Source organism: Hemitrygon akajei, chromosome 5 (assembly GCF_048418815.1).
Source record: "Hemitrygon akajei chromosome 5, sHemAka1.3, whole genome shotgun sequence".
NCBI classification, from domain to species: domain Eukaryota; kingdom Metazoa; phylum Chordata; class Chondrichthyes; order Myliobatiformes; family Dasyatidae; genus Hemitrygon; species Hemitrygon akajei.
In genome coordinates, this window is record NC_133128.1 from 23,573,520 (window position 1) to 23,596,078 (window position 22,559).

General features: G+C 43.7%; 1 protein-coding gene across 4 annotated transcripts in view; it reads left to right on the forward strand.

Annotated features, from left to right (window-relative positions):
- prdm15 (PR domain containing 15) overlaps nt 1–22,559 on the forward strand; it is a 79,225-nt gene that overhangs the window by 23,271 nt on the left and 33,395 nt on the right. For 3 of the 4 annotated variants that reach the window (XM_073045020.1, XM_073045021.1, XM_073045024.1), the window contains exons 6-13: nt 1,547–1,646; nt 6,858–6,965; nt 8,177–8,275; nt 11,530–11,748; nt 12,316–12,448; nt 13,318–13,436; nt 16,634–16,728; nt 21,622–21,718. In XM_073045020.1, the coding sequence (XP_072901121.1) occupies nt 1,547–1,646; nt 6,858–6,965; nt 8,177–8,275; nt 11,530–11,748; nt 12,316–12,448; nt 13,318–13,436; nt 16,634–16,728; nt 21,622–21,718 (970 nt within the window). The remainder of the gene's footprint in view (nt 1–1,546; nt 1,647–6,857; nt 6,966–8,176; nt 8,276–11,529; nt 11,749–12,315; nt 12,449–13,317; nt 13,437–16,633; nt 16,729–21,621; nt 21,719–22,559) is intronic. The other variant, XM_073045023.1, reaches the window with a different exon arrangement.

Genomic DNA, 22,559 nt, shown 5'->3' on the forward strand with positions numbered 1-22,559 from the left:
TAAATTTGCTTTGAACTTCGAGGATCCAGTTTTAGAGAGTGGTGCAGAGGCTTTTGAAGTTTGCTGATTAATAGTGAGGGGGGGTGATGGTGTGGAACGCCAAGCTGCCTTTTTCAAAGTGTATTCCAGCCCGCGGGCTTTATTGAGGATGTGTTGGGATAAAAGTAACTAAGCGTAGAGGCTGGAATGAAACCCGATACTGGAAGTGCTCAGCTGTTTCTGGTACAGAGAGAAAGAGTTGATGCTTGATCATTGACCTTCCATCTGAAGAGTGATTTCTGGATTTGTTCCAAGGATTCAGCGGGATATTCTCTGGCAGCTTGATCACGGAGCAAGGTTTTAAGAAGGAGGAAAGAGAATTAAATGTTTGACAGAAAGAACCCCATTTGGTTGGAGGTAGAGAGGGGTTTAGGGGGTGATACCTGGGGAAGCGTCCTGCCTGCTGCAGGGAGGAAGTGATGACTTCTTTGGTTCAGCCAGTCAGTGTTAATAGCTGAAATATTGAATAGCTTTTCAGGTTAGTGATCTTTCGCCTGTATAGTAACACCTCCTGTGCTTTTTGTTAAATACTTCTGCTGAATTTGTTACAGTTAGGATTTTGCTGAACTTGATTACAGCGTGCTCTGGTATTAGCGTTCTGGCGCCTGCAAAATTCTGCCCTTCCTTTCACAGAGAAACAATGCAATAAGATCATAAGCACAAAAGTTGAAAAAAAACATTTTTACAAGAGCCAAACTAAATATACTCAGTGGCCAGGTTATTAGATACAGGAGTGGAACCCAGTGTGCTGTTGTGTTGCTGTAGCCCATCCACCTCGAGGTTTATTGTGTTGTGCTTTGTGCACTGTTTGAGTTGCTGTCGTCTTCCTGCCAGCTTTTACCAGCTTGCCCATTCTCCTCTGACCTCTCTCATTAACAAGGCATTTACCCTCACAGAACTGCCATTCAGTGGGTTTTTTACAGCATTCTCAGCAAAAGTAGAGACTGTTGTGCGTGAAAATCCCAGGAGATCAGCAGTTTCTGGGATACACAAACCACCCTGTCTGGCACCAAAAACCATTCCATGGCCAAAGTCACTTAGAGTACATTTCTTCCCCCATTCTGATGTTTGGTCTGAACATTAACTGAACCTGTTGACCATGTCTGCGTGCTTTTATGCATTGAGTTGCTGCCACATGATTGGCTGATTAGATATTTGCATTAACGAGCAGATGTACAGGAGTGCCTAATAAAGTGGCCACTGAGTGTCATCTGCAACAAAGGAAGTGATCATTTGATCCATTGTGTAGGTACTGGTGATAAGCTATAATCTAGTTTATAGCTCTGTATCTTTGTAGGGTTCAGTATCTCACATGTATATTCAAGATGAGAACTTTACAACATTGTTTTGGGCGGTGAGTCTCCAATCACTACCACCTTCTGGCTGAAAGTTTTCTCTTCCTTATTTTAAGTTGTGATGATTCCTGGTTTGTTGAATCCTCTGCTAAACGGAAATACCTGATTTTTTTTTTGTTCTCTTTCTCATGATGGTTTTCTGTCTTTTCAAGGAAATCCAGCCTGGTACTGAACTTCGCGTCTGGTATGCAGTGTTCTATGCAAAGAAAATGGATAAGCCATTGCTCAAGCAAGCAGCAAATGCAGTGAAGGGTGAGGAACCAGCATGCAAATTCTGGGCTTATTGGGTGGTTTACAGGTCATTTGGTGTTCTGTTCTTCTTTTACATTATTTTAATGGTGTAAAAATCCAGTTAGCTTTTCTCATTACTTGCTGTATCTACACTTTATTAGGCACATCTGTACACCTGCTTGTTAATGCAAATATCTAATCAGCCAATCACATGGCAACAGCCCAATGCATAAAAGTATGCTGACATGGTCAAGAGGTTCAGCTGTTGTTCAGACCAAACTTCAGAATGGGGAAGAAATGTGATCTAAGCGACTTTGATAACACGGAATGATTGGTGATGCCAAACGGAGTGGCTTGACTATCTCAGAAGCCGCTGATCTCCTGGGATTTTCGTTCACAACAGCCTCTAGAGCATATATGTCAAACTCAAGGCCCGCGGGCCAAATCCGGCCCGCGGTGGAATTATCTTTGGCCCGCGAGATAATATCTAATTACTATTGAAGCTGGCCCCAGTAATCGAAGCGCCTATGGCGTATGATATAGCTAATGCTGAGTTTATTCAGGTACCAGGTTTTCAGGGTTTTTAGTGTTTATTCGGCAGTCTTGCTCAGCAGTCTTCTTCATAAGAAACGGAATTTGTAAAGTGAAACACTTTGTAGTTATAGCAGAGACTGAGACACATGAGAGCAGGCTGAAAAAATGGAGGCAACGAAAGCTGCGTTCACACGCATCCGACTGATCTGGCCCGCATGAAGCTGCATTTTGCTCAATCCGGCCCGTGACCTAAAATGAGTTTGACACCCCTGGTCTAGAGTTTACAGACAATGGTTTCAAAGGTACTTTTAATGTCGGAGAAGTGTATACAATATACATCCTGAATTGCTTTTTCTTTGCAACCATCCACAAAAACAGAGGAGTGCCCCAAAGAATGAACGACAGTTAGATGTTAGAACCCCTCAGCTCCCCTCCCTCCTGCGCATAAGCAGCAGCAAGCAATATATCACAGGCCCGCACGCTCGCCCTCTCCCTCTCCCTCTCTCCCTCCCCTCTTCCCCTCTCCCTCTCTCCCTCCCCTCTCCCTCTCTCCCTCCCCTCTCCCTCTCTCCCTCCCCTCTCCCTCTCTCCCTCCCCTCTCCCTCTCTCCCTCCCCTCTCTCTCTCTCTCTCCCCCTCTCCCTCTCCCTCTCTCCCTCCACTCTCCCTCTCTCCCTCCACTCTCTCTCTCTCTCTCTCCCTCCCCTCTCTCTCTCTCCCTCTCCCTCTCCCTCTCCCTCTCCCTCTCCCTCTCCCTCTCCCTCTCCCTCTCCCTCTCCCTCTCCCTCTCTCCCCTCTCTCCCCTCTCTCCCCTCTCTCCCCTCTCTCCCCTCTCTCCCCTCTCTCTCCCCTCTCTCTCCCCTCTCTCTCCCCTCTCTCTCCCCTCTCTCTCAAAACAGGAAAAACATCCAGCGGTCATCAGTTCAGTGGGCAAAAATACCTTGTTAAATGAGAGAGGTCGGAGTAGAATGGGCACACTAGTTCATGTTGACAGGAAGGTGACGGTAATACAAATAACCACACATTACAACAGTGCAGAAGAGCATCTCTGACACACATGTCAAACCTTGAAGTGGATGGGCCATGGACATACCTCCTGAATCTAATAAAGTGGCCACTGAGACGCCAAAGTCTCTCTGATCTCAGTCTGTCATCCATTTTCTATTTGCCTCCTTGCTGTACGTGTTTCAGTATTATTGGTCAAATAGGAACTTTTCATTTTGACCATTATTACATTTTTGTGGTTTAGATACTTTTGTCTTCTCTTGAGGTCGCGATTCCACTGTTTTGCTTCTCCCATTGTAAAACTGACAAGTCTGCAAGGTTTGCTCAGCATAATCAGTCTCTCTGACTCGCTGTGTGTAGGTAACGACACCAAAAGACAGCTTGAGCAATATTGTGAAAATCAGCAAATCAGATTTCCATAAGTGGAAACTTACCCAAGAAAGTGGATGATTTTGGGGGGGAGGGGGGGAATTGGTGGAGAATAATCCACAAAGCCAACACTTACAGTAAGCTGCTGTAGAAAATGCAAGTTGCTCCCTGAATTCATTTATCCATGTAACATAGAAGTCACTAGCAAAAACAGCATTTTTGTCCATTCTCGGTGACCCTTGAACTTAGTGGCTTACTGGATCATTTCTGGGCTTAGCTAAGGATTAGCCATGACTTTCATCATCAGGGACACCCAGCTACCAGGCCATGATCTCTTCTCGGTGCTGCCAATGGGAAGGAAGTACAGGAGCCTTGGGTCCTTCACTGTAAGGTTCAGGAACAGCTATTACCCTACAACCATCAGGCTACTGGTCCGGTGTAGATAAGTTCACTCACCACAGCACTGAGCTGATTACTGAACACAACCTATGAGTTCACTTTCAAGGGTTCCACAACTCATGTTCTAAGGATATATTAATATTTGCACTTTTTTTGAATTTGCACAGTTTGCTGTATTTTTCACTCAGTTTGTGTGTGTAGTTTTTCTTTGTACTGTAAATGCTTACAGGAAAGTAAATCTCAAGGTAGAATATGGTGAAATAAACATATTTGATAACAAATTAGCTTTGAACTGTGACCTGATGGAGATATCATAATTGTCTCCTTGAAGCATGTCTTGGCAACAGTCCACCCGTTTCTGAGTCCCTGTTGTTTCCTGATGCAGCCTTTTAATCTGCCTGTTTACGGAACTGTTTGAAGTTTGCTACAGGATTCTAGATCTTGACCCCAGATGAACAACTGGATGTTTGTCCAGCAAATTTAACCACTCCTCCACTTACTGGGGAGAGCATTAAAATCTTAGCGAATCTGCAATTCAAATTTGAGTTTATTGTCAGATGCCAGGTATTTGTGTGCACAGGTGCAGTAAAAAACTTGCTTGCAGCAGCAACACAGACACGTAGCATCATATAAGCAGTATTCACAAGATACACATAAATTATACACAAATTGGAACAAAAAAAAGTCCATTTTAGTGCAAAGTAATCAAAGTGGTTACAGTATTGCTAACCTGTAAAGATCAGGATTTTGCTGGCTGTTTCAACAGCCAAATGGTTGAAAGGGAGTACAGTACTGTGCAAAAGTCTTAGGCCCATGTATATAGCTAGGGTGCCTAAGACCTTTGCATAGTACTGTAGTAATTTTATGCAAATTATGTAGTTTTATGCTGCAAGAAAATAAACAGATTTTGTGATGTATGTGAGTGATTCTGATTTGAGTCTGTTGAGGACTGAGAGTGGGAAGGAAGATGGAGAGGGGAATCATGGTTGGGAAATGGGGAAGGGAGAGGTGAGGGAACGAGAAGAACCAGAGAGACATTCTGTAATGATTAATAAACCAATCGTTTGGAATCAAATGACCTTAACTGGTGTCTCAGGCTGGGTGTGCCTGTACCTGCCACCCCGCCCCCCCCCCCCCCCCCACCCCAGCACTCCTTCTCTGCCACCTGCCCCACCCCCCTCCCATGACACTTCACCCTCACAATTCCCAACATCCTTTGCTCCAGATTTACAAACTCGCCCTCCACTCCATGTTGACAAATATGGGACTGTGTAAAACTCTTAGGCACCCAGCTGTATATATGTTCTAAGACTTTTGCACAGTGCTGTAACTATTCTTGAACCTGGTGGTGTGGGACTTCTTTACTCCCTGGCCAGTGGTAGTTGCAAGAAGATGGCATGGCCTGGACAGTGGGGATGTTTGATAATAAATGTTGCCATTTTGAGGCAGTACCAGTGGTGGGGAGAAATGTGCCCAACATATGGGCAGAATCTGCTATCTGCAGCTTGTGCAGTCAACTTGCAGTAGCAGACTATGCTGCATCCAGTCAGGATACTTTCAGAAGTACATCTTTAGAAGTTTGCTAGAGTGTTCGCTGACAAGCTGAACCTCTTTAACCTCCTAAGAAATTAAGGGTGCTGGAGTGCTCTCGTTATTATTTCGGCTACATGCTAGGCCCAGGACAGGTCATCCAATGTGTTAAGTATCCAGGAGTTAAAAGCTGCTGTCTCTATCCACTATCGATTCTGGAATGTATATATTTGACCTGCCTCTCCTTCCTGAAGTCAACAAGTAGGTCTACAGCTTTATTGACATTGAGCGAGAACTTGCCACTCTAGTACCTCTGAGCCCGATGTCCTATCTCACTCCAGTAGGCTGACACATCAGCACCTGTGGTTCATCCAGTAACGGTAACTGGATGGGCAAATTTGAGGATAGCATCGAAGCTGTGCTTAGGAGCAGAAGGCACATAGCCTTGAGGTGCACCTCTGTTAATGATCAAGGAGGAGATGTACCAGCAGTTTTGAAACTGTTTTGAAACTGTTCCCTGCCTGGTCTGGCCAAGTGTTTCATATAATTTCAGCCTGTCTACAATTTGTTAGAGCTGTAATCCTGATAGTATAGTTTAGCATCCCTTTTGAGTTATTTGTAATTGCGGGGCCTGTCCATTTAGAACAGAGATGAGGAAGAATTCTTTTAGCCTGAGGGTAGTGATTCTGTGGTAGTCATTGGGAATGTTTAAAGCGGAGGTTGATAGGTCCTTGATTAGTAAGGGTATCGGGTTATAGGGAGATGCCAGGAAATTGTGCATAAAGGGAAAATAAATTGGCTGTGATCAAATGGTTGTGCAGACTCAATGGGCCGATTGGCCTAATTTGCTCCCATGTCTTGTAACACTGATTCTCAGTAAGGTCTGCTGAAGAGGAATTCACTGTTCAAGTTTTTTGTCACCCTTCAAATAACACACTGCTGGAAGTTTAATATTCTGGTGGACTTCTTTGTTGCAAAGAAAGAATGAGCGGTGGGGTTGAAGGGTTTACACTGGACAAGAGAAACTCGGTTAAAACCCAGAACTAATCTGAAACACATTCCCAAGAGTTTGAATGAATTCTGCCTTGTAAAATAGGGCAGGATTTTCACTGGTGATCTTTCAAGGATCATGATCCTTGAAAGAATTACACAATTCAAAATCAGAATCTTGAAAATTTTGAATCAATCTGATGCTTCAGCCTTCTTTTTAAAAGAACAATTATGGACTTTGCTTAATAAAAAGAAATACTAATAACCCTGAGAGCAAGTGAGCAGATTGGATTAGGCAGCCTTGCACGTGGGGAAGAAAAATATTCTTTCTGTTTTGAAATTGCGATGTAACCGAAATGGAGGCCAGTCCTGAATATGTTACTGATAAACGTATTCTTTTCCCTAGATGAGCGGCGGTCTGACGAAGATCCTAAAATGCTGCCCAAGATCCAGTCTGTGACGTCCTTATGTGATAAGGGAAGTAACACCACAGTGTCTATGGCATTAATCCCAGGTGAGCCGTGCTCTGCCACTCTGTGAACAGTCTGTTAAGTGTGCTTGCCTTATCTGGGGTTGTGATGGGGGCTGCAGAAAATGGTGCATCTTTACTGTTATCACGCGGTCGAAATGACCTGAGCTGGCCTAACCCCTTGAGGATAGGGACTTTTTAATCTTGTTTCCTGGCCAGGTTTCACCAGAAAACTCATCTATGCCAAAGTAAACTACACTTTGGCTCTTGAGGGCAAGGATTTTATTGACTATTTTTATTAATCATTTAGACACAGTGCGGAACAGCAGGCCCTTTTGGCGCAATGAGCGGTGTTGCTCAGCGACCTACCTATTTAACCCTGGTCTATTTAACAAGACAATTTATAATGACCAATCTTTCTACTAACTTCCACATGTCTTTGGACAGTGGGATGAAACTGGAGCACCCAGAGGAAATCTACGCAGTCACGGGAAGAACATCCAAACTGCATACATACAGTGCTGGAATTGAACACTGGACTCCACCACCTCGAGCCCTAATAACATTGTGCCAACCGCCTAAAATGACATGTTGAAATAATGGTAAAACCAAAGTCAAAATAAAATTTATTATCAAAGTGCACACATGCGGTACTACCTTAAGATTCATTTTCTTGCAGCGGTTTACAGAAAAATATGGAAGTAAAACCAGAAAGCAAGTAAAAGTTTTGCATACCCCTTATCAACCCTGATCCTGATAGATCAGGGTGCAGGATAGGTTTCACCAGCAAACTTATCTATGCCAAAGTAAACTACAATTTGCACACTGTCTGCAGTGCAGTGTCAAAGGAAATCAATGTAGCAAATGCCATATTTTGGAGATTAAACGTGAGACTCTGCTGTGTCTCTCAAGTGGAGGCAACATATCTTGTGCTACCACTTACAAAAGAGGAAATCAGTTAGCTCAGTGTCCAGGGCAATATTTATCCCTCAGTCAATACAGTACTACTGAACAGATGACCTCGTCAGTTGCACATTGTTTATGGGAGCTGGCTGTAGGCAAATTAGCTGCTTAAATGTCACTGATTATAAAGCGTGGTCATGATCTGCATGTGAAAGGCTCCATTTCCGTTCAGGTTTTGGTTGCCATTTCCAAAATGGTTCCAGGTTTTTGCCTTGTTAAAATTCCTGCTACTTCACGCTCGCAAGCTGGATGAAATTTCAAGGTTTCTTGCTGTTAATATGCTTTTCCTCCAGACAGAGTTAAAGAAGGCAGCGCTGTCCCGACAGTGGGACTGAATCAGTGGACGTGTAAAGTTTGTTCTGATGTCTTTCAGGAACCGCATCTTCTCACAGGTGAGGCCCTTTGCCTGATGTACTGACAGAATGCTCCCTCCAGAAAAACCTCTGGCATGGCTTTCACCACATCTGGAAATATCAGAGAGTTTAGCAAGGCCTTTAACAAGGTCCTGCTGGCTATTCTGGAAGGGTAGTTCAAGGAGAGATTGGTAATTAATTTCATAATTGGCTCCATGGCAGGAAGCAGAAGGTAATGACTGAGGGTTGTTTCATGGACTGGGAGTCTGGGACTAGTGGTGTTCCACAGGGGTTGGTGCTGGGAGATTTGTTTATCTAAACAATTTGGATGTAAATATACAAGGCCTGATTAGTAAGTTATCGGATAATACACCCCACCAAATTCTACCAAAGCACCATCAAGAGTGTCCTGAGCAGCTGCATCATTCTCTGATATGGGAGTTACAGTGCGTCAGATCACAAAGACCCTGCAGTGGATAGTGTGGACTGCTGGAGATGTCATCAGGGTTTTTGATCCTTCCCCCGGCACCCCGTTCAGGCCATATATCTGAAGCGCTGCATATGCAGTGCCTCTTTGATCTCCTACCATCAGGCAGAAGGCACTGCAGTATAAGAACCAGAACTGTCTGGCTGGGTAGCAGCTTCTACCCCCAAGCTGTTAGATTTTTTAAACACCCTGCAGCCACCCAGCACACGTGTACTGAATGCCCTGCTGTCTCCCCCCACCCCCCACTCCCCACTCCCCAACTCCCAACTCCCAACCATACTCCATCCTACACTAGCCACTTTTATTGCTGCTGTTTCACACATTTTTTATGACAGCTTGTTGTATTACAATAGTGCCAGTAACATTATACTGTCTTAAATAATCATGCACCTCACACTTTGTCAACCTGTCAGTCTTCAGGCCATGTCACCCAGAGACTTAAACTCGTATTATTTTGTGCCTGTATGTGGTGTGTGTGACTCTCTGTACTGTGCTCTGCTCCTTGTACCCAGAGGATCAGTGTTTTGTTTAGCTGTTTCCATGTGTGTGGTTTATGACAATAAATTTGAACTTGAACTTAAACTTGAAATAGGTGGTATCATAAGCAGAGAAGGTTATCAAAAATTACAAGGAGATATTGATTATCTAAGTAAATTGAGCTGAAAATTGCCAAATGTTTTTCAATTCAGCTAAGGACGAGGTGTTGCCTTTTGGGAAGTCAAACCAGGGTAGGACTTGCACAGTGAGTGGTCGTGCCCTGGCCAGCACCGTGAGATAGAGGAGTACAAGTCAACGTATGGGCATCAACCAAGCACAGTGACCACACCAAGGTGAAGCTCTACCAGACCTGTGTTCTGTCCACACTCCTGTATGGATCAGAATGCTGGTACGTGACAGAGAGTGACCTGGCTAAGAAAGATTTCCAACCACGCCGTACTCCTTCAGTGTCGCCAAGAGGACGTTGAAGGAAATGCGGGAAACCAACGTGGCACTGTACCGTGGAGGCAGAAATGAGAACCCTGAGCCACACCTGGGCCACAATAGAGACGATGGCCAAGGACAGAGGTGGAGGACCCTCATTGCTGCCCTAAAGACCAGCGGTGTAACAGGCAATCAGACAGGAGTATAAGTGCATAGTTCGCTGAAAGTGGCATCACGGGTAGACATGTGGTGAAAATGTCATTAGGCACTCTGGGCTTCATCAGTTGGGGCACTGAGTACAGGAATTGGGACATTATATTGCAGTCAACTAGATCTTGGTGAGACCGCACTTGGAGTCTTGTCAAAAGGTTTGGTCGCTGTGTTAGAAGGAAGGCATTATCAAACTGCAAAGAGTGGAGTTAAGTGAGGAAAGGCTGTTTCCAGTGGCAGAAAGACTTGGCATTGTCTTCCAGGCATTTATAGGAAAATAACAAAATACAATAGAATTTAAAAAATATATATGTAAACAACTAAGACTGGTAAACAAGCAATGTGCTAAAGAAGACAAATCAAGCAAATAATAATAAAACATAAATAGCACTGAGAATATGAGTTGTAGAGTTCTTGAAAGTGAGTCCATAGGTTGTGTAGTCAGTTTGGCAATTGAGGTGAGTGAAGTTATCTGCACTGGTTCAGGACCCTGTTAGATGGAAAGAGGCAAGATCAATTGGGTAACCTTTTCGAAGAACTGGCAAGAGCTTGATGAGCCAAATTGCCTCCAATGTTTTATCATTCTATGACTTTATATGGAGTGATAAATCTCTGCATTGATTTTTAGCTGGTGGTTATATCCTCTCGAGTCACTTGTGAGGCACTTAGACGATGTAGTGGTGGAGTCAGTGGTCGATCGAGGTGTGCTGGATAGGTTGTCTTACCTGAGTTTACAGAGATGAGGTGCTGTCTTGTGACTTCCATCTTCAGGGTGCCTACAGTAGAATTCAATGTGGGACAATTGCTGTTTATTTGTCCACCCCAGTTCCAGACACTAGCTCAGAACGGTGGCAACAAAATCTACACTGGGTTGAATTTGTATCTTTTGAAATCACGTGAAGTTGGTCGCTGGTGGTGTCAATGGAAACGAAAACAAAATCAAGTGTAAAAACGACCCATCATACACCAGGAAGCGCAGATTCAAAGTGTTAATACTACAGATGCTGGTGCTGTTGTACCTTCACATCATGCTCTGCATCGGTGTCTTGTCCTCTGCCTCACCTTTGGAACAGATACACCCTCAATATATCCACTCAGTGGCCACTTTATTGGGTACCTCCGGGACTTGATAAAATGGCCTCCAAGTGTATATTCGTGATCTTCTGCTGCCAAAGACCATCCATTTCAAGGTTTGACGTGCTGTGCATTCAGAGAGGCTCGTCTGCTTATAACGTGTGGTTATTTGAGCTACTGTTGCCTTCCTGTCAGCTTGAACCATTCTGGTTCCTCTGACCTCTCCCACTAACAGTGTGTTTTCGCTGACAACTGCTGCTCTCTGAATGTTTTTTTGCACCATTCTCTGTAAACTCTAGAGCCTGCTGTACATGAAAATCCCAGGAGATCAACAGTTACTGAGATACTCAAACCACCCCATCTGACACCAACAATCATTCCATGATCAAGGAAAATAAGGTCACATTTCTTCCCCCATTCTGATGTTGGGTTGAACCACAACTTGGCCATGTCTGCATGCTTTTATGCATTGAGTTGCTGCCACATGATAGGCTGATTAGATATTTGCATTAACAAGCAGGGGCACTGAATGTATCTGACCCCAGCACCGTTGTTTACTGTCTATGAGCTGATGTTTTTGTTTTAATCTTGATTACTGCAGAGCATCTGATGAATCACTTGGAGCAAGTTCACAGCGTGCCTGCCACAGCGAAAGATTCGGTGGCTGATAGAGTTGGGGGCCTTCTCCCCACTGACCGCCCGGCTGTAGTGGAAATTGCCACAAATCCGGAACAGAAGTCCAGAGCTCGGCGGCCTCGGAAGCCGAAGTTACGGCGGAATGAGCCTGAGCAGTTGCCCGCTGACTGCAATCAGAACACAGGTTGGGACTCTCTCTGCATTTGGAATGGCAACAGAGCAGTGTGTGCTGGGAGCATCTTACATCACCAGCTGAGGACAGGGGCATCCTACAGGCATGGTTGGGTATATCGTCATATGCACAAGTACACATGTGCACAGATGAATGAAAAGCTCACTTACAGTAGCATCCACAGGCACATAACATAGGCAACGTTCACCAGAAATAAATTTATAAAGCATAAATTAGATAGTTCTTCTTCTTTGCAGAATTCTCGCTTTCTTAATGTATTTTTTGTGTTTGTACTTTCTGAGGAAAGGTGTGACACAAATGTGCCTCCTGACGGTGTGGTAGGTACAAAATCAATAGTAGCCTTTGAGAGAAGATGAAGAAATAAAACCAACAGAAAACTGCTAGAAGTAAAAGGCAGAGGGTGGGTAAATTGGATTGCTCTTTGTTGTTCTTTCAATGAGCCTAATGGACTACTTGGCTTCTTTTGGTTTTGTGCTGTGAAGAGTGGAATTTGGGTCTTTTCGCTGAGGTGAAGATGCAATTTAAAACTGTAATTCTCACTACTATGTTTTATTGCAGTGTCTGAGAGCATTGTGAAAGCCTGTTCCACCTCTGCACCTCTGGAAACGTCTGTTCGTGAAGGAAGAATGGGCGAAGTGTTAAGTTCAGGGAAAATGTTGCGAAATGGCCGTCACGTACGTCCAAATTTGAGGTAAATCCCAAGGCACTAAATGCACGTTCTGGCTCTTGCAACGCCTTTACCATTTCCCAGCAGCCTGTGCACCACTAAAATTGCCCATTCATCTTGGATGTAATGCAGGTTTTTCAAGGCGATTCTGGGGAAAATGGGAACTAAAGTTTCTTTAGCAGAGTGGCTCTGCATTTCTGGTAGAGGACACACAGGAAGTGAGGTGGAATCTAGGACAATTAAACGTGAACAGAGAAAGGGCCATTCATGTGGGGATGTGGGGGAGGGATTAAGACATAAAGGCTGAAAACTGTATGATTCTCTCTGCTGCAGCTAAATTAATTGCTTTAATTAATGGATGTTCAGTGTCTAAAAGATCCTAAGCCAAGGAAGGCAAATTAAGCTGGAATATGAACACCTGGCAGCTGAAGGAATGCAGTGGGTCAGGCAGCATTCATGGAGGGAAATGTTAGTCGATGCTTCGGTTTGAGGCCCTTCATCTGGTTCGGAAGAATAGAGGGGAGATGAAATGAGGGGGAGTGGTGGGTCAACAGGCAAGTGGGTCCAAGTGAGAAGAGCGCAATGATCTGCGAAAGGAAAATGAATAAGAACTAAGAGTTGTGCTGTGGGGGTGTGGCACCCGGTGGGAGGAGTGAGCGAGAGTCAGATGGGGAAGTGTCATTTGGCAATGTTCTCAATGACTGATGGATCAGGCCTAAGAGACTGAAATGGCCTAACCTTTTCGATTAAGTTCTTAAAAGCACCAACGTGGCCAATGCTGTAAGCTTCTGTGAGAGGCTTGCATTTAGATAAACAGCAGTTCGTAATCCACGTCGGTCATGTGAGTGTGTGTATGAGATTCGCTGGTGTTAATCGCGTATTCACGTCCACAGGCCTGACACGCACAGAAAGATACTGAGACGTTCAGGTGACCTACGAGTCTACCAGTGTTACCTCTGCGATAAATTCTTCAACAACAGCAGCAACCTGAAGCGACACATCCGTTCTCATGGTAAAGCCAACATCGGGCCTTATTATCTATTCAAATACTCGAGTCCTTGAGGCAGTAGCATGTGAGCAGTATAACATTTGTATTTTGTAAGTGATCTGGAAATGCTTTATCTACATATCTCATTTTCCCCACAATATCCAAATACGAAAACACTTCTACCAACATCAGCCCTCTTGGTCAGTCGTTCCCTTTGCTAGGTGCTCAGGTTTTGCAAAGAGTAAGTAAATTGTGGGCATGAAGTACTAGGGCAGGAAGCACGATGACACTTGTGGACTGCCCCCAGCACATCCTTGACTGTGTTGGTCATTAACACAGATGACGCATTTCACTGTATGTTTCAATGTACGTGTGACAAATAGAGCTAATGTAATCAAGACCAAGGAGCTGATCATTGATCTGCAGATGAGGACTGGCTCCTTCTCCTGAAGTCAGACAGAAATGGAAAGAGTCAGCAACCTTAAATTCCTCAGTGTTATTATGTCCTGGGCCCAGCACGTAAGTGCAATTCCGAAGAAAGCACAGCAGCACCTCTACTTCGTTAGGAGTTTGCAAAGGTATCCAAAACTTTGACGAACTTCCTAGGATGTGTAGTAGAAAGTATTTTGACTGACTGCATCACAGCCTGGTATGCAAAGGCTAATGCCCTTGAACAGAAAATTCTACAGAAAGTAGTAGATATGGCCCAGTCCATCTTGAGTAAAGCCCTCCCAACCATTGAGCGCATCTACATGAAACACTGTCGCAGGAAAGCAGCATAGCATCATCAGGGAGCCCCACACCTAGGACATGCTCTATTCTCACAGCTGGCATCAGGAAGAAGGTACAGGAGCTTCAGGACTCGCACCACCAGGTTCAGGAACAATTACTACCTGTCAATCATCAGCTCTTGAACCAATGGGGATAACTTCACTCAACTTCACTTTCATTTCACGTTCTCGATTATTGCTCATTGCTATTTATTACTTTATTAATATTATTAATGAGTAATATTACTTATTATTACTATTTCTTTCTTTGTGTATTTGTTGTCTTCTACAGTCTGGTTGAACGCCCAAGTTGAGTGGTCTTTTGTTGATTCTGTTATGGTTATTATTCTATACGCCCACAAGATAATGAATCTCAGGGTTGTATGTGGTGGCATATATGTACTTTGATCTTTGTATACTGCCGAGGTGTATACGTTGGAGGAGTTTCTCTTCCCACCCACCTCTTTTTGTATTTACGAAGATTGTTTTATTTTGCGGATTAGCTGTTTTCAGTGTTTGAGTTTAGCTTTTCATTGACTCCATTGAATTTCTTTGTTCTGCCGTGAATGCCTGCAAGAAGTTGAATCTCAGGCTAGTATATGGTGACATGTACACTCAGTGGCTGCTCTATTAGGTACACCTGTATACCTGTTCCTTAATGTAAATACCTAATCGGTCAATCATGTGGCGGCATCTCAACACATAAAAGCTTGCGGACATGGTCAAGAGGTTCAGTTGTTCAGACCAACCATCAGAATGGGGACGAAATGTGATCTAAGTGACATTGACCGTGGTGCCAGACGGTGTGATATGAGTATCTCATAAACTGCTGATGTCCTGGGATTTTCATGCACAGCAATCTCTGCAATTTAGAGAGGGTGGTGCAAAAAACAAAAACAAAAATTCCAGTGATTAGCAGTTCTGTGGAGGGGAAAATGCCTTGTAGTGAGAAAGGTCAAGAAGAGAATGACCAGACTGTTTCAAGGTGACAGGAGGCAAGGGTATCTAAAATAACCACGAGTCACAACAGTGGTGGGCACAAGAGCATCTCCAAACACACAACACGTTGAACATTGAAGTGGATGGGTTACAGCGGTAGAAATCCGCACTGGGTTCCACTCTTGAACCTAATAAAGTGGCCACTGAGTGTATGTACTTCGATAAATTTACTTTGAACTCTCACCGTTATGCCCCAACATTTTATTCTTGTGCTGGCAAATGGAAATTTCACTTTCAAGTCATCTGCAGTGTAGAAAATAGAATGAAGCATCCTCCCAAATGGCCCAATAAAAACATTCAGGATAGCAGATTCATTGATTAGTTCCTCTGTACATCTTTCTATACATAGCCCCAGATCTGATACAGCAGAAAGGCCCAAACATCGATCCTGGGTCATCTACAATGCGATTAAATATAGAGCCAGGCTCCATCTGCTATGAGTTGTCGCTTATCCCAGGCTAGGTATGACGTACAGTACTGTGGAAGAGTCTTAGGCACATGTATATAGCTAGGGAGCCTCAGACTTCTACACAGTACAGTAGTCAATTTAATTGCACTGTATTGCTGCCGCAAAAAAAGCAAATTTCGTGACGTGAGTGGTGATGATTCTGATTTGAGGCTCTATTGTGTACTGAGAGTGGGAAGGGGGCAGGGAGAGGGGAATCATGGTTGAGGAAAGGGGAAGGGAGAGGGGAGGAAATGGGAAACACCAAAGATACATTCTGTAATGATAAATAAACCAATTCTTTGGAAAAGAACAACTTTGCCTGGTGTCTCAGGCAAGGTCTGTCTGCAGCCCCAGCACTCCTCTCTGTCACCCGTCCAACGGCACTCCACCCTCACCATTTGAACGTCCTTTTCTCCTGCCGGATTTGCTATCTTCTTCTCCACTCCACTTTGACAAATACAGTACCATGCAAAAGTCTTGGGTGCCCTAGCTATATGTGCCTAAGGCTTTTACAGATTTCTGTATTATATAAATTCCCATCACTACAGTTAAGGTTAGATATAATTAGAGATGCAACAACTTATCATTGCTGCTGTCATTTTAATATTACATTTAACTAACGTGGTAAGTGAATGGTTTAAAAGTCTCCTTTATTATACATCTTGTATTCTTAAGCGATTCCAAGGGGAATTCTAATTTATTAGCCCATCAATGGAAACTTAAACAGAAGCAGTAGTATTAGGGTGAACATATACAACCCAAATAGGTTGCAATCCAACAAATTAAAAATGGTAAAACCACACATGCAATACTAAAGCTACACGCGCATAAATGTGCCATCACTTACTATTGAACTCCATGTGATTTCTGACAAAAGTGAGTCATTGGAACTTATTAACGTTCCTCTGTACCGTTGCTGCTTGCTGACTCAAGCCGAATTACACGGTTAAAAGTAGATTTAAGGTCATAGTTGACCTTTTAATTTAATTTTCTTTTACCTTCAGGTGATAAACTTTACAAATGTGATGAATGCGAGAAAGAGTTCAGCCGGAAGGAAAGTTTGAAGCAACACGTCTCTTATAAGCACAGCAGGAATGAGGTGAAAGCCACTAATATTAATTGCCGTTTTATTGGAATTTGTACAGTGAATCAAATCTTGCTGCTGCTCAGTGGGAAATAAGATCATAAGACATAGGAGCAGAATTAGGCTATTTGGCCTAATCAAGAAACTCTGCTTCAAATAATACAATGAATTGGCCTCCGCAGTCATCTGTAGCAATAAATGTCTCAGATTCACCACTTTCTAGGAAATTTCTCCTCATCTTTGTTCTAAAGGGATGTCCTTCAATAGAGGGCATCGCCTCAGAAGTCCTAGACTCTCCTACTATAGGAAGCATCCTCTCCATAACCACTCTATTTAGGCCTTCCAATGAGAATATGAATCTCATGGTTGTATATGTGACATATATGTACTTTGTTAATAACTTAACTTTGAACTTTGAGATTACCCCCCCCCCCCATTCAAGCCCGGAACCACCAAACTCTCCTGTATGTGTAATGTTTTATGGCTCTATGTTGTACATCAAAGTAAGAGGACATGTTGGATTACTTTCAACTTGCCACTGGGAAGCTTTTCGATGAATGTGAGCCTACCATTTATAAAGGAGAAATTGAATGTTGACAAGAGAGGCCGGGAAAACCAGGGGGTAGTTTGGGTGGGTTTTGGACAATGAGTGGTGAAGCACTGAGGGAGTGTGAGGAGTGCATTGTTTTGAGATCCTGGATGAGGAGCGGTTTAGGCAGCTAGGCTCAGGTGAGCCATCATGTCGGCATCTACTTATAAGCGAGGGAGACAGAGGATTTGGTTTACATAAGTATGTGTGGGAGGAAATGGGGACAGGAAGGGTAAATAGAAACTTCTGGTCTGATCGTCAGTGATTAATGTTTCTTTCTAATCATTAAAAGTTGACTCTTGGCTCAAACTTGATCTATCTTCATAAAGGCTGATATTAGAAGCAAAAGTGACCAGTTGGTTAATCTAAAGAAAGATCCATCATCTGTTTATAAGGGTGTGAACTGAGTGGCCCCTTGCTGTATTGCACAATTCTGTGAAAGTGAAGCAGAGCTCTAACTGATGTATCCTCCCAGGAGAGGGCATGTTCAACAATGACAAGTGTACATTCATGCACTTTGATAGTAGGAATAAGGGAAAGACTATTTTCTAAACGGGGAGCAAATTCCAAAGTCAGAGGTGCAAACGGACTTGGGAGTCCTCGCGAAGGATTCCCTGAAGGTTAACTTACAGGTTGAGTTGGTGGTAAGGAAGGCAAGTTCGATGTTAGCATGCATATCGAAGACTTAATATCAAAGCAAGGATGTAATGCTAAGGCTTTGTAAGGTATAGGTCAGACCACACTTGGAGTATTGTGAGCAATTTTGGGCCCCTTATCTAATGAAGGATGTGCTGACGTTGGAGAGGGTCCAGAGGAGGTTCACAAGAATAATCCTGGGATTTAAAGGGTTAATGTGTGGAGAGTGTTTGGCTCTGGGCCTGTACTTGCTGGAGTTTAGAAGAATGAAGGGAATATCTTTGAAGCCTATTGAATACTGAAAGACTTACAGTGCCTATAAAAAGTATTCACCCTCTTTGGAAGTTTTCATGTTTTATTGTTTTACAACCTTGAAGCACAGTGGATTTAATTTGGCTTTTTTTGACACTGATCAACAGAAAAAGACTTGAGTGTTGAAGTGGAAATTGATCTCAACAAGATGATCTAAATTAATTACAAATATAAAACTCAAAATAATTGATTGTATAAGTATTCACCCTCCCCCTTTAATATGACACACCAAATCATCACTGGTGCAGCCAGTGGGTTTTAGGAGTTAGTTAAATGGAGATCAGTTTTTGGAGACCTTGTGGAGTCAAGGTGTTCCAACTGATTGTAGTACAAATACACCTGTATCTGGAAGGTCCAACTGCTGCTGAGTCAGTATCCTGGGTAAAATGACAACATGAAGACAAAAGAACAACTCCATGCAACTTCAGAAAAAGGTTATTCAAAAGCACAAGTCAGGAGATGGATACAACAAAATTTCCGAGTCACTGAATATTCCTTAAGTCAATTATCAAGAAATGGAAAAAATATGGCACAGCTGTAAATTTGTCTAGAGCAGGCAGTCCTCAAAAACTGAGTGACTGTGCAAGAAGGAGACTGGTGAGGGAGGCCACCAAGAGACCTATGACAACTCTGGAGGAGTTACAAGCTTCAGTGGCTGAGGTGGGAGAAACTGCACATACAACAACTGTTGCCCGGGTGCTTCACAGTCACAGCTTTATGGGAGAGAGGCAAAGAGAAAGCCACTGTTGGGGGGGAAAAAGTTCACATGAAATCAATGCAAGAGTTTGCCAGAAGGCATGTGGGAGGCACGCAGGTTCTATGGTCTGATGAAACCAAAATTGAGCCTTTTTGGCCATCAAACTAAACGCTACGTTTGGTGTAAGCCAAACACTGCACATCATCAAAAACACACCATCCCCATCATGAACCATGGTGGTGGCTGCATCATGCTGTGTTGATGCTTCACTGCAGCAGGCCCTGGAAGGCTTGTAAAGGTAGAGGGTAAAAAGAATGCAGCAAAATACAGGGAAATCCTGGAGGAAAACCTGATGCAGTCTACAAGAGAACTGTGACTTTGGAGAAGATTTGTTTTCCAGCAAGGCAATGACTCCAAGTATAAAACCAAAGCTACACAGAAATGGTTTAAAAACAACAAAGTTAATGTCCTGGAGTGGCCAAGTCAGGGTCCAGGCCTCAATCCAATTGGGAATTTGTGGCTAAGCTTAAAAAGGGCTGTTCACTCACTATAGCCATGCAATCTGACAGAGCTTGAGCAGTTTTGTAAAGAAAAATGGGGAAAAATTACAGTGTCCAGATGTGCAAAGCTGATAGAGACTGACCCACACAGACTCAAGGCTAAATTGCTGCCAAAAATGCATCTATTAAATACTGACTTGAACGGGGTGAATATTTATGCAATCAATTATTTTGTGTTTTATATTCATAATTAATTTAGATCACTTTGTAAGATCTGTTTTCACTTTGACCCAAAGGAGTCTTTTTCTGTTGATCAGTGTCAAAAAGCCAAATTAAATCCACTGTGATTCAATATTGTAAAACAATAAAGCATGAAAACTTCTGCGGGGGGGGGTGGTGATGAATACTTTTGATAGGCGTTGTGGATAGAGTGGACATGGTGAGGGTAGTGGGGAAGTTCAGGACCAGAGGACACAGCCTCAGAATAGGACAGCTCTTCAGAACAGATATAACGAGGAATTTGTTTAGCCAAAGAGTGGTGAATCTGTGGAATTCATTGCCACAGACGGTTGTGGAGGACAAGTATTGAGTACATTTGAAGTGGAGGTTGTTAGGCTCTTGATTAATAAGTATGTCAAAGGTTACGGGGCAGGGAGAAGGCAGAAGAATGGGGTTGAGAGGGATAACAAGTTAGCCATGATAGAATGGCAGAGATGACTTGATGGGCCAAATGGCCTAATTCTGCTCCTATGCCTCGTGATCTTATAGACATTGATTGAGATTGCCATTGTTATAATTTGAACTTCAAATTGGGATGCGACATGTAGGAATAATCTACACAGGGCAGCCCGTTGCTGTCCAGTGACGGTGTCAGTGATGCATGTAGTTGCAGTGGAAACAAGTTGTGCTACCCAGACCAGTTCTGTCGTGGTGTTGAGTAAGGCTGCGCACAGAGAGCTGTGAGCAGGTATGGAGACGTTGAATAGTGTACAGTGCTCGTTTGGTGTCACCTGCACAATTTCTACTGGATGTGCGAGAGCTAGTGAAGCACGTGTTAACTGGAGGAGCACTTGGGTGATATTTCAGATGCTACACAGTTTGTCGGCCGCAGCTGGACAGTCTGACATCGTTCCCTTTGGGTACTTCAACTCGCTATCTTAATTGATTGCTTTTCTCCCTGCAGCTTAAAGTAAAGCATGAAACACTGAAGCTCAATACAGGCCCTTTGGCCCATCATGTTGTGCCAACCTTTAACCCTACTCCAGGATCATTCCAACCCTTCCCTCCCACACAGCCCCCCATTTTTCTATCATCCATGTGCATATCTAAGAGTTTCTTAAATGTCCCTAATGTATCTGCCTCCACCAGCACCCCTGGCAGGGTGTTGCATGCATCCACACTCTCTGCATAAAAAACCTACTTATGGCATTTTCCTACCCCCGGCCATGCTTCCCAGCAATCACCTTAAAATTATGCCCATATCCCCAATCGAATCCTGTTCCTCTATTTCAGTCCGGTGGTCATTTTACATTCTCCTTTTGCGATGTGCCAAGCCAGAAGCTGTTGTCCCTTTCTAATTGCTGGTGAGATGGTAATGGGCTGTTACAGTCCTTCTGGTGAAGAGATCTCACAGTGCTGATGAGTAGGAAGTTCTCGGGTTCGTGCCCCTTCTGATGAAGGAGGGGCAGAGCATGTTTAAAACTCAGAGTGTTGTCAGGAAGAGCCACGCAGGCGTTTCCCACCACTTGACATCCACGTGTGAGTGAGGAGGAGCTCTCCGAGTGATGAGGCGAAGTAACTGTACTATGCTTTGTATCTGCTAAATGCTGTAGCCATAATGTGCCAGTGGTGGAGGGCTTGAAGGTTTACAATGATAGAATAGTGTGGGCTCACGTGAACCATTTGTGACTGCTGTTGGACTTGATTCAACCAGTTGCACGGAGGCCCTTCCTCTGGGGTATCAGAATGACGTGATACTTGGTTTTTTACTTCCTCATGTTGGTCACATGGTGTAGGTGGGTGATCGAGCTGAGTTTCTGGTCAGTGGTGATAACTCAGGAGGTCGATGACACTGGTATTGCTACTGTGTCTTACTTCATGTACTGATTTTCAGCCAGTGTGTGTCGAACTTTTGTATCTGTTTATATTAAACTACGGCTACCATTATCCTCCAGGTGGACGATAGCTACATGTTCCAGTGTCCTACATGTCTGAAAGCTTTCCGCATCAGGACTGCGTTGGAGTTTCACAACTGTCGAACAGGTAAAAGAGGTAAATTTGCTGTCAGTGGAAGAGAACCCTGTTGAGTGCTGTACCAATTTTTTGGACTTTTGACTCCCATTAAGTTAGCATCACCCCTCCCGGACGTAAAAGTGCCAGGTCATCTGCGGCACAGTGTCCAGGCACGTTGGACTTGGTTGCTGAGCTACACGGCAGTTCAGAGCCTGGAAATAGCCTATGAAAGAAATGTGCCCAATTCATATATCGTTGATACAGTCTTCCACAGCAGTCCTTTATTGAAATGTTCGTCAGAGGGCCCCATCATTTATCTGCATGGTAAGTGGTTCCTAAAGAATTACTGAAGAGCTGTCAAGAAAAATATAATCTAGCAAAATAGGTCAACAGAGTCAGTGAAGTCGAAGGGTGTTGCACTGTGCTGTGTCTCTGTAACTTAAAAAAAAAATCGTTGGTTACTGTAGAATTATTTAAGCGTGTAGGTTAGAGAATTGCATAAATTCTTGAAGCATACAAGGTTCTGGAGAAAAGATGTGGGATTATACACCTCTTTCAGGGAACTACGACAGGCAGTGGCTGAGTGGATGCTTTCTGGAACATGCTTGTTCCATGAAAGTCATAGAGCAGAACAGCGTGGATACAGGCCCTCCGATCCAACCACTCCATGCTGACCACACGTTTTCCTTTGATCGGCCCATATCCCTTTCTGGGTCTTTCATAAGTGATGGTGTTGCACTAGCTTCAAACCACTTCCTCTGGCAGCTCATTGCACATAGTCACCCCTCTCCACACAGGAAAAGTTTCCCCTCAAAGTTCTTTTAAAATCTTTCCCCTCTCATCCTAAATCTATGCCCCCTGATTCTGAGCTCCCATGCTA